The sequence below is a fragment of the Bison bison genome, unplaced genomic scaffold, assembly GCF_000754665.1.
Source record: "Bison bison bison isolate TAMUID 2011002044 unplaced genomic scaffold, Bison_UMD1.0 scf7180017864010, whole genome shotgun sequence".
Classification (NCBI taxonomy): Eukaryota; Metazoa; Chordata; class Mammalia; order Artiodactyla; family Bovidae; genus Bison; species Bison bison.
The window spans coordinates 16,536-30,949 of record NW_011494582.1 but is presented as its reverse complement, the minus strand read 5'-3'; the positions used below and the strand labels follow the sequence as shown (position 1 = coordinate 30,949).

General features: G+C 39.2%; 1 protein-coding gene across 1 annotated transcript in view; it reads right to left on the bottom strand.

The window, feature by feature from the left end:
* Window positions 1-1,932: 1,932 nt before the first annotated feature.
* Window positions 1,933-14,414, bottom strand: part of BIRC2 (baculoviral IAP repeat containing 2) — a 15,862-nt gene continuing 3,380 nt past the window's right edge. Inside the window, exons 3-6 of the mRNA XM_010834071.1 lie at window positions 9,386-9,640; window positions 5,101-5,355; window positions 4,369-4,407; window positions 1,933-3,813 (exon numbers count right to left, since the gene is read on the bottom strand). Coding sequence (XP_010832373.1) covers window positions 3,620-3,813; window positions 4,369-4,407; window positions 5,101-5,355; window positions 9,386-9,640 — 743 coding nt within the window. The 3' untranslated portion in view covers window positions 1,933-3,619. The remainder of the gene's footprint in view (window positions 3,814-4,368; window positions 4,408-5,100; window positions 5,356-9,385; window positions 9,641-14,414) is intronic.

Here is a 14,414-nt window from a genome sequence, read left to right as displayed (position 1 = left end):
GTGGCCAAAGTATTGGAGTTTCAGCTTCAGCATCAGTCCTTCCAATGAATATTCAGGGTTGATTTCCTTCTGGATTGACTGGTTTGCTTGCAGTCCAAGTGTCTCTCAAGAAGCTTCTCCAACACCACAGTTCAAAAACATCAATTCTTCAATGCTCAGCCTTCTTTATAGCCCAACACTCACATCCATACATGACTACTGAAAAACATAGCTTTGACAAGACAGACCTATGTCTGCAAAGCAATGTGTCTGCTTTTTAATATGCTGTCTAGGTTGGTCATAACTTTTCTTACAAGGAGCAAGCATCTTTTAATTTCATGGCTGCAGTCACCACCTGCAGTGATTTTTGGAGCCCAAGAAAATAAAGTCTGCCAGTGTTTCTATTGTTTCCCCATCTATTTGCCATGAAGTGATGAGACTAGATGCCATGATCTTGTTTTTTCAATATTGAGTTTTAAACCAGCTTTTTCACTCTCCTCTTTCACTTTCATAATGAGGCTCTTTAGTTCCTCTTCGTTTTCTACCATAAGAGTGGTGTTATCTGCATATCTGAGGTTATTGATATTTCTCTAGCAATCTTGATTCCAGCTTGTGCTTCATTCAGCCCAGCACTTCTCATGATGTATTCTGCATGTAAGTTGAATAAGCAGGCTGACAATATAAAGCCTTAACAGATTCCTTTCCCAATTTGGAACCAGTCTGTTGTTCCATGTCCAGTTCTAACTGTTGCTTCTTGACCTGCATACAGATTTCTCAGGAGGCAGATAAGGTGGTCTGCTATTCCCATCTCTTGAAGAACTTTCCACAGTGCTGGTACACAGTGGATACTGAGTACTGTTTTACCACAGTAGTTTTAAAAATGATCTAATCCCCTCTTTAAATTCCTTCTATAATGGCAGGGAGAATCTTTCTTATTGACATAGGTCTTGTACCTAGAAGTATGCATTCAGACTTACACCAACGCACCAGCATATCATGATGAATGAAGGCAACAGCCTGGCTGGTGGACCGCACTCTCCTGGCCTTGCCACACGCACTGCCACCAGCCAGGCCCTCTCCTACCTGATGAACACTTGCTGCAGCTCCCTGACAGACACGGAGCCTCAGATTCCTCACAGGGCCAGACCTGGGCCCACAGATGCGTCATGGAGCCTGCAGGGCTGCTCTTTGCCCAACAGAGGACTCGGGCTTTCTGGAGACCCAGCCCTAGGCCAAGTGGTGAGTGTCCCACAACTCACAGAAGAGAGGGGCTGTGCCACGGGCAGGCTGGTACAGGGCCTGCCTCCATGGCCCTTGGAGTACATGCCTGGGCCCTGCAGACACTGTTTCCTATAGAATTCCTGCCTATTTTCACTTAACCATCATTAAACAGCACCTATAAAGTCTGACTTAAAAAAAAGATAGAGAAATTTTCTTTCTTCCTACTATACACTTTACTTGAAAGAATCTAATGGAGTTTGGGGATAAGAATTTTTAATACTCGACCTCCTTTTCACTTGGTCTCAGAAGTCTGTCAAAGACCCAGATCTGGGAAAGGTCAAATATGACTGGGCCCCAAAGAACATACTTTCCATTAGCTGTATTCAACCTCCCACCACCACCTCTACAACAAAATGATGACACTATTTTCTTAAATCCCAATGAAGATTTACATAATTTTGTTAAGAATGTTTGACATGGATTTTTAATTCAAATAGTATCTACAATATACAAAGCAACTAGACAGATACTGTCATCTGAAAGAAATTCTCATAAATTCATTATTAAAAAAACATTTTTTGGTAATTTATGAATTCAGTTTTTTAATTTAATAATTTGCATTTGAACTGCTTACAATGTGACAAGTACTATGCTTATGTACATTATCTCATTCTTATATAACCTTATGAAAGTTTATGGAAATTATAAAGCAGAACAACAAAAAAACTGCTGTGAATTGATGTAGTCTTTTTAAAGACCTTTTATTAAGATGTTTCTCACAAACTAGGGAAAAACTTTTATACCATTAAGAGAAAAATCCTTATCTTACAACACAACTGAAAAACAACCAATGAGAATTTGGCAATATAACTGTGATAAACTCCAGAGTTCCTGGTTTCTAGTTCTTTTCAACAATACTCTAAAGTAGTACTCAATGCTTTCAGAAAGAATACCAGATCCAGTCACTCCTAAAATGATACCTAACAGCATTAACACTGCTCCTTTAACTTCTCCTGTGTACACATATGTACACTAACACATCTCAAACATAAAGCTTACTTTTCATATAAACACAGGTTAAATATTATATATGACACCATTTTATTTTTTGCTGACAAAGCAAGAGATTTTATCAGGAAGGGGCTCCCAGGTGGAGAGCAGTAGGGTGAGGGAACCCAGGAGAACTGCTCTGGCAGTCTCGGGTTTTACGGTGATGGGATTAGTTTCCGGGTTGTCTTTAGCCAAATCATTCTGGCTCAGAGTCCTTCCTGGCGGTGCACGCCTGGTTCAGCCAAGATGGATGCCAGATGTGAGGATTCTGGGAGGTTGTCGGACATGTGGTGTCTCATTTTGACCTTTCCTGAACCCTTCCGGTTTGTGGTGGCTTACTAGTTCCGTGTTCCATACCAGGATCTCCTGTTGTAAAACAAGTCTTGCAAATGGTTATTATGGTGCCTGGCCAGGGTGGGCGGTTTCAGTCAGTTTGCTTCCCCTAACTCCCTGCTGAGAGACTTCAAAATCAAGATCCTTCTTGGGAACTGGAGCGGAGGTCTTTTTCTTCTGTAATTTCTTCCTGCTGTGCATGGGCGTAGGCCTGCCTAACAAAGCAGAAGTCTCTCTCTACCTGATCTAAGTTGAAGTATTCTGTGCCTGAAACCAGCATTCACCTTGTAATAACAGCAATTTAGCTTGAAACTGTTGGCTCCTCTCAGAGATGAAATAGACAGGGGCCAAACAGGAGACCTAACAGGATGGTCATCACTGGTCCCCAGAAACAGGAGGCAACATTTGGGATGAGGGCTTCAGGGTGTATGATTTTTTCCTGATTGGTTACTGGTGAGGCAACGGAGCGGTGCTCCAGGAATCTTGTGTTCAGCCTGACGTTACCATCCTCCACCTGGGTGGGGGCCCCAGTTCTGTGGAACTCAAAGACTTTGTTATGCATATTTTTTTTGAGTAGGAACCAGGACCTTGTCTCAACACTGTACCACTATTTGAAAAACAACACAACTGAAAAAGAACCAATAAGAATTTGGCACTTTAACTGTGATAAACTCCAGAGTTCCTGGTTTCCAGTTCTTTTCAACTGTACTCTAAAGTAGTACTCAAAGCTTTCAGAAAGAATACCAGATCCAGTCACTCCTAAAATGATACATAACAGCATTAACACTGCTCCTTTAACTTCTGTGTGCACATTGTACACTAACACAGCTCAAACATAAACCTTACTTTTCATATAAACAGATTAAATATTATATGTGACACCATTTTTTTGAAACACGAGTATTAGTACCAAAGAAAGCAGAGAATACAAATGTTACTAATTAAGGAGTCAGTAATTCCTTTTTTTACTTCAAACAACTTCAGACAATATTTTAAAGATTTTTATACATAAGCTAACATACAGCTTATTTTTCTTTTATGAGAGAAATGTACGAACAGTACCCTTAATTATACCTCTGCAAATAGGGCATTTTCTTAGAGAAGGGGCACATTCCTGGCATACTACCAGATGACCACAAGGGATGAATACAATAGAAACTTCTTTGTCCATACACACTTTACAAGTTCTTTCTTCTTGCAGCCTTCTCAACTGCTCTTCCAGGGACAGACCTATAACAACAAAAACCTCAGTGAAATTCAGTTTCTACTTTACCTTCCATTAAAAAAATAAAAGGATAGGGGCTTCCCTGGTGGCTCAGTGGTGAAGAATCTGCCTGCCAATGCAGGAGACACAAGTTCAATCCCTGATCCAGGAAGATCCCACATGCAGTGGCGCAACTAAGCCTGTGCACCACAACTTCTGAGCCCGTGCTCTAGAGCCCAGGAGCCACAGCTATTGAGACCACGCACTGCGACTACTTAAGCCTGTGCTCTGGAGCCCAGGAACCCTAACTACTGAGCCTGTGCTCTAGAGCCTGGAACCACAGCTATTGAGCCCACACACTGACTACTGAAGCCTGTGCACCCCAGAACCTGTGCTCTGCAACAGAAGCCACCATAATGAAAAGCCTGTGCACTGCAATGAAGAGCAGCCTCCACTCGCTACAACTAGAGAAAGCCTGCACAGGAACAAAGACCCAACAGCCAAAAATAATACATAAATACATAAATAATTTTTTTAAGGGTAATATTCTATGTTGGTCCCAAGTCTTAATTTTGTTTTACCTGAAACATCTGTTGGAATATACTTCATATTCTTTTCCACTGAGGAAAGAAAAACATACAAAAAAAAATCACTCTAACACTCAGCCATAGAAATAAAACTGTCACGTTCAACAACACAGATGGAACCAGGAGTGTATCGTGCTTAGTGAAATAAGTCAGAGAAACACTACGTCATCATGTATATGTGGAATCTAAAACATAAAACTAGTGAACGTGACATAAAAGACAGACATAGATATAGAGAACAAACTAGTGGCGGCACTATTTCCAGTGGGGGTGGGGGTGGGCAAAACAGGGGTAGGAAGATTAAGAGGTACAAACTACTATGTATAAAATAAACAAGCTACAAGGTCCATTGTATAGCACAGGGAAAATAGCCAATATTTTATAGTAACTATAAATGGAATATAATCTATAAAAATTTTAAATAACTGTTGTACACCTGGAACTAACACAATACAGTAAACCACCTACACCTCAATTAAAAAAATATTTTAAAGCATTACTCTACCAAATACAAGACTGCTTTGCCTACTACATATTATTTTTCCCCTACTATGTATTGAATACATAGATTTTAGTTATATATCATTGGATATTATTTAGCCAAGCTACTTGGGCAATAAAAGACTTCACTTTTTTAGAACAAATGTACACAGTTTGCTAACTGGATTCAATTTATCAAACACAAAGATGAACACAATTCTAAAAATAATTGTACAACAAACTCACCAAACAAGTTCTTATATAATGTAGGGTCAATTTCCTTAAGACAGTTTTTGAAGATGTTGGCAGCACTATTTCCTTTAACTAAAACAGTATCAATCAGTTCTCTTGCTTGTAAAGGTATCTGTGTTTTTTGCTTAATAATATCATGCTCCTGTTTATTAATTACATTGGCCTTTAAAAGATTATCCAGGATAGGAAGCACACACGTCAACTGTTGAAAGAGAGCCATTCTATTCCTCCGAAGTAATGACAAATCATCTTCAATGTTAAAAAAAAAAGAAAAAATATATAGATTATAAACTGCTCCAACCACACTCATAGTCACTAACAACCAACACTATGAACAATTCAGACACTAAACGGGAGCTAGAAAAAAAGAACAAAATTACTTGTCTGCATCTTAATGTCTGTCATTTGGAAAACTTTCAGAAGATTTGGTAGGTATATAGTATACATACTACACCATGGCATAGTATGTAGTATACACATGGCCTCTGTTTTTGTAACCTACTTGAGTCTATATATTGGGTTGGCCGAAAAGTTTGTTTGGGTTTTTCTGTAACATTTTATCTTTTAACCTATCTTAGAATCCTGCTTTATCCTGCAGAAAGTAGGAAGAGAATTTTAAAGGATAATATAAATATGCCACCTCTATACTTTGCCCCAATGAAATACTGACTTCTCTTTGCATTATATCACATTACGTTTATAAGCATTTTCATATGAATTGTCTCATTAGATAAAAAGATCCTATCAATGAAACAAGTCGGTTATGAATGTTTCTTATTTCCAGATAGGGTAAGAAAGACTCAGGAGGAATGAGTGACCTGTCCAGTGTCACAGGAAGAATCAGTTGTAGAATCAAGTCTCCTAGTCTCTTGATGTTTAAGAAGTAGTAAGCAGGATTTCCCTGGTGGTCCACTGGTTAAGAATCTGCCTGCCAATGCAGGGGACATGGGTTTGATCCCTGTTCCAGGAAGGTTCCACATGTTGCAGGGCAACTAAGCCTTTGCTCCCCAACTGCTGAGCTGGCACCCTAGAGCCTCGCACCTATTGAGCTCATGCAGCACAACCTCTGAAGCCCACGGGCCTAGAGCCAGTGTTCTGCGACGAGAAGACAGCGCAGTGAGAAGCCCACACTCCGCAACAGAGAACAGCTCCTACTTGCTGCAACTAGAGAACAGCCTGCGTTCAGCAACAAAGAGCCAGAGTCGGGGGGCAGGGAATAAAAGCAGTAAGCAGTGCTGAAGAGTTTGAGCTGCAGAGTTAGGACAAACCTAGCTGCCCACACAGGCACAGCCACTTAGTAGCTATGTGCCGTAACCTTCACATACCTCAGTTTCCTCATCTGTAAAATGTACATAATAATAGTACCTTTCTCAAAGAGTTGTAAGGATTAAATGAGACATATGTGAAGTATTTATCACAGTATCTGGCAGAGTTGGCTACCAATATTTTATAAAGGTCTAGGTTTATAGCAATTTAAAAAGACTGCACACGAATCAAGCCTAGTCTTGTTTTTAAAGTAATGTTTTCTCCTTTAACCTTAAACCACACAAAATCCATTGTTAAATAGACTATAGGCATAAATTCCTGAAGTATTTTTCAAAAACTTCCTCTTTTAATGCCCCAATCACCAATATTTAATTGCCTGCTTTCAGCCTTAAAAAGAAAAAGTTGCTGTTCGGTCCTTCCAATAAGTATTCAGGGCTGATTTCTTTTCGGACTAAATGCTTTGATCTCCCTGATGTCCAAGGGACTCTCAGGAGTCTTCTCCAGCACCACAGTTCAAAGGCGTCAATTCTTTGGTGCTCTGCCTTCTTTACTGTCCAGCTCTACCAATCGTACATGACCACCATAGCTTTGACTATACGGACCTTTGTCAGCAGACTGCTGTCTCTGTTTTCAACACACTGCCTAGGTTTGTCATAGCTTTCCTGCCAAGAAGCAATCGTCTTCTGATTTCATGGCTGCAGTCACCATCTGCAATGATTTTAAAGTCCAAGAAGAGGAAATGTGTCACTATTCTCACCTTTTCCCTTTCTATTTGCCATGAAGTAATGGGGCCAGATGCCATGACCTTAGTTTTTTTAATATTTAGTCTTACGCCAGCTTTTTCACTCTTCTCTTTCATCATCATCAAGCGGTTCTTTAGTTCCTCTTTCCTTTCTGCCTTTAGAGTGGTTTCATCCACATATCTGAGGTTGTTGATATTTCTCCCGTCTATCTTGACTCCAGCTTGTAACTCATCCAGCCTGGCATTTCTCACGATGTGCTCAGTGTATAGGTTAAATAAATAGGGTGACAACACACAGCCCTGTCATACTCCTTTCTCAATCCTGAACCAATCTAACTATTGCTTCTTGACCCGCATACAGGTTTCTTGGGAGACAGGTAAGATGATCTGGTATTCCCCTCTCTTTAAAAGTTTTCCACAGCTTGCTATGATCCACACAGTCAAAGGCTTTAGCATTTTGTACATCTCTATATTTACAAGTTTAATAAAAAAATAAAGAAGTCTACTGTAAAGTTGTTAAAAAAAAAAAAAAAAAGACCATTCCCTTGGGGTCACAAATGACTGAGTGACTGAACAACCACCAAGGAGTGAAACACACTATTCATCTCAAAATTATGAAAGTCCCTTCTCTACCCACAACTTATTTATCCTTCTGCCTTAATAATTCACCTTACTACTAACAGATCTGTTCTTCACCTGATGCTGTAGCTCCATGTCATTTCCAACCCTACTAACAAAAGAGTTGTCTCCTGGCTTTGCTTATGTCCCATTCTTATCTATATATCGGTCAGGTGTTTTAATGATCTTCTCTTATTAGTATCCTAAACTCTTCCTCTCTATTCTTTTTTTGATTATTAAGAAACAATTTCAAAGCTGTAATTCAAGACTTTTCTCTGAATTTTACAAAATACAAGAAAGTCACAAAACTATGGTGTCCAGGTTTATTAGAGTGATTTCATTTAACGTGTATTTTATTGTTGCTGTCGTTCGGCTGGTCAGTCATGCCCGACTCTTTGTGACCCCATGAACTCCAGCACTCCAGGAGCCCTTCACTATCTCCCGGAATTTGCTCAAACTCAAGTCTATTGAGTCAGTGATGCCATCCAACCATCTCATCTTCTGTGGTCCCCTTCTCCTCCTGCCCTCTGGTTAATAATCTCACTATCCCTGGGCCCTTTCTTGCACAAAGACCCTCCCACTTCCCAAGGCAATATACTTAAAAAAAATTTTGATGTGCTAGGTAAAGGCACTAAACTGTTTTACTTGCAACCTCTCATTTAATTTCTATAGCTGCCCCATGCAATTTGTAGTACTATCATCCCTGTTTTACAGATGAGAAAACAAGAGTTCTGGTTAAATTAATCACCAAGCTGGTAACTGACAAAGCCAGGATTTAAACACAAATTTGTCTCAACTAGAAATCAGACCTTAAACATTTTGCTACACGGCCAAATGATACAGTTCTCAAACTATTCCTATCATTACTTACAAGCTTAAACAGAAAAAGTGTTTTCCAGTCTGACAGTCAAATTTACACTATGTATGCAACTTTCAGTTCTACTGGCCCTGTAACCCTATCTTTTTGCATACTGGTTTCCACAGCTAGTCTCTATGCTCCTTGAAAGCAAGCACCATGGGGAGCACAGTACTTGGTACAGGTGATCATGTTCAGTTAGTATCTGTTAAAGGAATGATTACTCAGAAGACTTGTTGTGGAAGTCTGAAGCTTAACACAATAAAGATGAATACCAAAATCAATTCCCTATGATCTTTGTGTTGGGGAGGTGCTTATCAAATCCTAGAATTTCATCATGGATTTTATTTTTTCTATAAGGATCACTAAGCTAGGATTAGACAGTAAAATGCCATGTTAAGAATATGATTTAAAGGAACTTTAAAAAAAAAAGTAGAAATGAGACAGGCCCCCAGCTTTAAAATCTTACTTTTTCCAAACAGTTTAGATCTGTTAATGTATGAGGGAGAAAGGCAATATAGCTCAAGAAAGAAATTATGACAAAATCCTCTGATTAGCATAAATCAGGGATCTTCTTGGGGAGAAAAAAACATTCAAAAAGAAAAATAACTGTAGTCAGTGATTCTCAACTAGGGTAATACATTGCTCACAGTGAAGGGAATGTGAGGTTTGGAAATGACTGCTGGCTGCCACCAGCAGTCAGTGGAGAGACAGGGATACTCACTGTCCTGCAACACATGAGACAGTCCTACAAGACCTCAACGGAAATAATGCAGGGGACTAACGTTCCCAAATACCTGATGCTGTTTCTTCAGTTTGTCTTTCCTTCTCTTCCTCCTTTTCTTCTTCTCTTTTCTCATCTTCAGCATTAAGAAGTGCTGACACAATATCATTAACTGTTTTGTAATTCTCTCCAGTTGTTAGGATTTTACTCTGAACTGTCCGCTTTACCAGGCTTCTACTAAAGCCCATTTCCAAGGCAGCTTTAACCACAGGTGTATTCATCATGACTGCATCGTCTGAAGAACTTTCTCCAGGTCCAAAATGAACAACTATTTTAAAAGATATATATTTGGGTAAATTCCATAAATATAAAAATATGGGGAACAATAATGACTCTGATATAATCTTTACTCTAGACGTGATTATATGCTGGTAATGGAGATGAGCTGTATGCACAAGTTACCTATAACTCCAACAGAAGTCTGAACCTGGTAAGGATCAAAGGAGAGGCTGCTGTTATTGTTGTTCAGTTGCTAAGCTGTATCCGACTTTTCTGTGACCCCATGGACAACAGCCCACCACACTCCTCTGCCCATAGGAATTCCCAGGCAAAAATACTGGAGAGAGCTGTCATTTCCTTCTCCAGGGGATATTCCCAACCCAGGGATGGAACACATGACTCCTGCATTGGCAGGCAGGTTATTTGGTGGCACTGAGCCACCAAGGAAGCCCAGTAACAGGCTGTACTTTAAAAAAATACCAATTCCCATATCTTAGTTAGAGTCTTTAGGGATGGAACATAAGAATATCCTAAAAATTCCTCAAATGACTCTGTTGTACAGTTATTTTTGGAAACTGAGATGCTACACAAATTTAGAAGTGAGAATAATCTCAATTCAGCTAGGAAAGTGGAAGAAATCAACAAAGACTTAATGAAAAAGATCACACAAGAGTTTGAACCTTAAGGATAGACAGGACCTGAAGAGGTGGACAGATGAAGCAGAAAAAACAAAGATGGGAAGATCAGTAAAGTGGAAGACTAATTCACACAGAACACATCTAAAAACGTGGTTTAAAAAAACGTGATTAAAGAATTAAACTAATATGACTTCAGATAGCAACACATGTTCTGAAGAAAATAAAGCAGAATAAGGTGGTTAAGACAAACTAGGAAGCAGCAGGAGGACATTCAGGATAGGGTGATCAGAGAGGCATTTTCTGATAACAGGGTCAATGCCAGCCAATATGGCAATGTGAAAATTATAAAAAGACATCATTCTTCAAGATACTTTACTGCCATCTGCTGGAAAACTGTTGTATAATAAATGTAAATATACACTGTGTGCTCCCTTGCTCAAACATATGTGGAACCCTGTCTGAATAGGTAACAGCAAAGCAAACAACTGAACGATAAGGAATGAATATGGGAATATCTGAAAGAAGTCTTTCAGGCAAAGAGAACAGCCAGTATAAAAGCCTCAAGTCAAGAGGAAAGCTTGATATTATTCAAGAAATAGTAAGGCGGTGCAGTCAGAGAGTAGGGTGAGGCCTAGATCACGTAGAGCCTTGGGAGGAGTTTATATTTTAAGTCTGCTAGAATATTCTAAGACTTATAAAACTTGATTTGTTTTTTCAAAAGCTGATTCTGGCAGCTCTGTGATAAACTTTAGTGAGGTAAAATGGAGTCAGGGAGACCTGTTAGGATTTTATGACAAAAGGTGATAGAAGCTTGAATCAGGTTAACAGTGGGGACGATGAAGAGAAGTGGTAAGATTTGGGACATATTATAGAGATGAAAGGACTTTTAATAGCTTAAATACACAAAGTAAAAGGAGGAATCAGGGATGATGTCTAACTTAAGTCAACCTCAGGAAGTGGGGAACATTAACTGAGCAAGGGAGATCAGAGAAAAAGCACATCTGAGGTACGAAGGGCAGGGAGAAAATGTTTGCTCTGGTCCTATTAACTCTGAGAAACCCATTATAAACAAGCAGAGGTTTAAACAGGTGGTTGAACATGCTAGTCTGCAGCTCAGGAAATGGAGAACTACCTTTGGGCTGAACGTTGAGGGGTACTCCATCACATAAGAGGTTTGAAAAAGGAGTAACCACCAAAGGAAATTGTTCATGATCAACCAGGGAAACGGGAAAATCAACAATGTGGTGTCCAGGAAGCCAAGTGAGGACGATACCTTAAGAAGGATACAAAAGAGTAATGATAGCAAGATTGCTAATTAAGATGTCTCCCATCTGGATTCCCCACGCAACAACAATTTGGAATCCGTCCAAGGACCAAAGTGCCTTTGTGAGGGGCTCTGTGATTGAGATATAAGATTCTGAAAGCCTAGTGTATTCCAAAACCAAGGAGAGTGATTTTGAGAAGACTGGCTTGTACCCAGGTGCCAGAATCCCTGACTATGGTCCCAGCAACAGACCCCAAAACAGCTCTGTATCCATCAAAATTGACAGAAGAAGGTCCTCACTTGGCAAGACCAATCAGTAAAAACTGGAAATGGTGTTCACTCCTTCAAATGCACAGATACTATGGCCAGGCTACATACAGCATATAAATATATAAATAAGGCACATACAACACCATCAAAAGAAACTAATAAACATCCAGACTGACCCCAAAGAAATGAAGATCTATGATTTGTCTGACAATGAACTCAACAGTCACCTTAAAGAAACTCAGTAAAATTCAAGAGAACAACAGTAAACAACTAAATGAAAATAACAATTCATGAACAAAATCAGAAGTTTAAACAAGAAATAGAAACCAAAATCAGAAATTTAATCAAGAAAAAGAAAAAAGATCAAACAGAAGATGTGGAGCTGAAGAAAAAAAGGACAGAACTGAAAATCAATAGAGAAATTCAACAGACTTGATCATGAAGAAAAAAAGAATGAGAACCCAAATGGAGATCATTTGAAATTAGCCAGTTATAGGAACAAAAAGAGAATAAAAGAGGGACAGAAGACCACATGAATTATAGGGCACCACCAAGCAGATGAGCAGTTACATCACAGGAATCCCAGAAGACAGAAAAAAGGGGTAGAAAGCTTACTTTAAGAAATAATAGCTTAAAACTTCAGTTCCCAAATCTTGGGAGAGATACGGATATCCAGAAAGAGCAAGTACAGAGAACCCCAAGCAAGATCAGGCCAGAGATTATTCCAAGACACATTATAGTCAAAATATTAAAAACAAAAAGACAAAGAAAGCATTTTGAAAGCAGCAAAAAAAAAAAAAAAAGAATCATTACATACAAGGGAACCCCCTAAGGCTATCAGCACATTTCTCTGCAGAAACCTTGCAGGCTAGGAGAGAAAGACTTAATATATCCAAGTGATAAAAGAAAAACAAATGCCAACCAAGAACACTGTTTGGGAAATTCAAAATGAAGGTAGCCTTGTTCAGGCTTCGCAAGTAGGGGAGAATACCTCTAACCGACTTCTGACCTTGCCCGGACTACATGCCTGCCTGCATGCATGAACACCAATCGTTACCAGCAAGTCAAGCAGCACTTCAGATAAGAAAGGGAGTGGGTTTTGGATTTTTTTTTTTTTTAAACGAGTGCTTTGTATTTGATTATTTATTCACTTATTTATTCTTGGTTGCACTGGGTCTGTTTGCTGCACAGGCTTTCTCTAGTTTCAACGTGCAGGTTTCTTATTGTGGTGGCTTCTTGTGTTACAGAGCATGGGCTCAGTAGTGGTAGCATATGGGCTTAACTGCTCTGCAGCATGTGCAATCTTCCCGGACCAGGGGTTGAACTGGTGTCCCTGCATTAGCTGGCTGATTCTTAACTACTGGACCACTGGGGCAATCCAGCCTTAGAATTTCTTAAGCCTCTGGGGACTCAATCAGGCCCCCAGAGTCTAAAGAACTTTATGACTCACAAGATGAAACAAACAGCATTGTAAAAGTTAAAGAAAAACCAGAACTGCATTTTTGCATGCAAACTGTTATCAGTTTGTGGCCGAGGATCATAAGCAGCAGCTCCCAAAGCTGCAATCTGAAGTCTGGCCTGTGTGGTGGATGTATTGACAGGACCCTTTCCCAGTTAGGACTCCAGACTGCTGTTACGTGGGACTTCCAGCACTGTTCAATGCTAGATCAACGTGGGTGTTGGCCCAATGTAGAGATGTATATGCTATTATTTCTCTCTACTGTTTCTATTTCTTTTCTTTTATGACTGTACACTGAAATTAAGCCAAATTAATTACTGAATATTAAATATTGAAACTGCTTATTCGTGTGTAACAAGCAGTTTCTTTTGTTAACAAATCCTTTGAAACCAAAATAAAAGTACAACTTTCAGCAAAACAAATACTGGCAAAATTGTCCTTCAGAAATGAAGGCGAAATAAAGACATTCCAGTCAAACAGAAGTTGACAGAGTTCATGAACATGAAACCTGTTTTATAAGAAACGCTAAAATGATTTCTTCAAGTTAAAATGAAGAGACCTTAAGAAATAACATGAAAACATATAAAAGTATAAAACTTAACTGGTAAAATTAAGTATGCAGGTCAAATTCAAAACACACTATACTGTAATTGTATGTCTAGTATAAGTTAAAACAACAGTAATACATTTTGCACAGCAAAGGAAACCGGAAACAAAACAAAAAGACAACCTACAGAATGGGAAAAAAATATTTGCAAAGTGACTGACAAGGGGTTAATCTCCAAAATATACAGAGTTCATTAGCTCTATGTAAAAACAACAAATCCAATCAAAAAGAGACAGAAGATCTTCTAAAGACATACAGATGGCCAAAAGGCACATGAAAAGATGCTGAGCATCACTAGTTTATCACAGAAATAGAAATGAAAACTACAATGAGATATCACCTCACACTGGTCAGAAGAGCTAATATCAAAGTCTACAAAAATAAATGCTGGAAGGGGAGTACAGAAAGAGAACCCTCCTTCACTATTGGTGGGAATGTACACTGGTTATAACCACTATGGAGAACAGTATGGAGGTTCCTTAAAAGCCTACAACTGTAACTACCATATGACTCAGCAATCCTACTCCTGGGCATATATCTGCAGAAAATCGTAATTCAAAATGATACATGCACCTCAATGTTCAT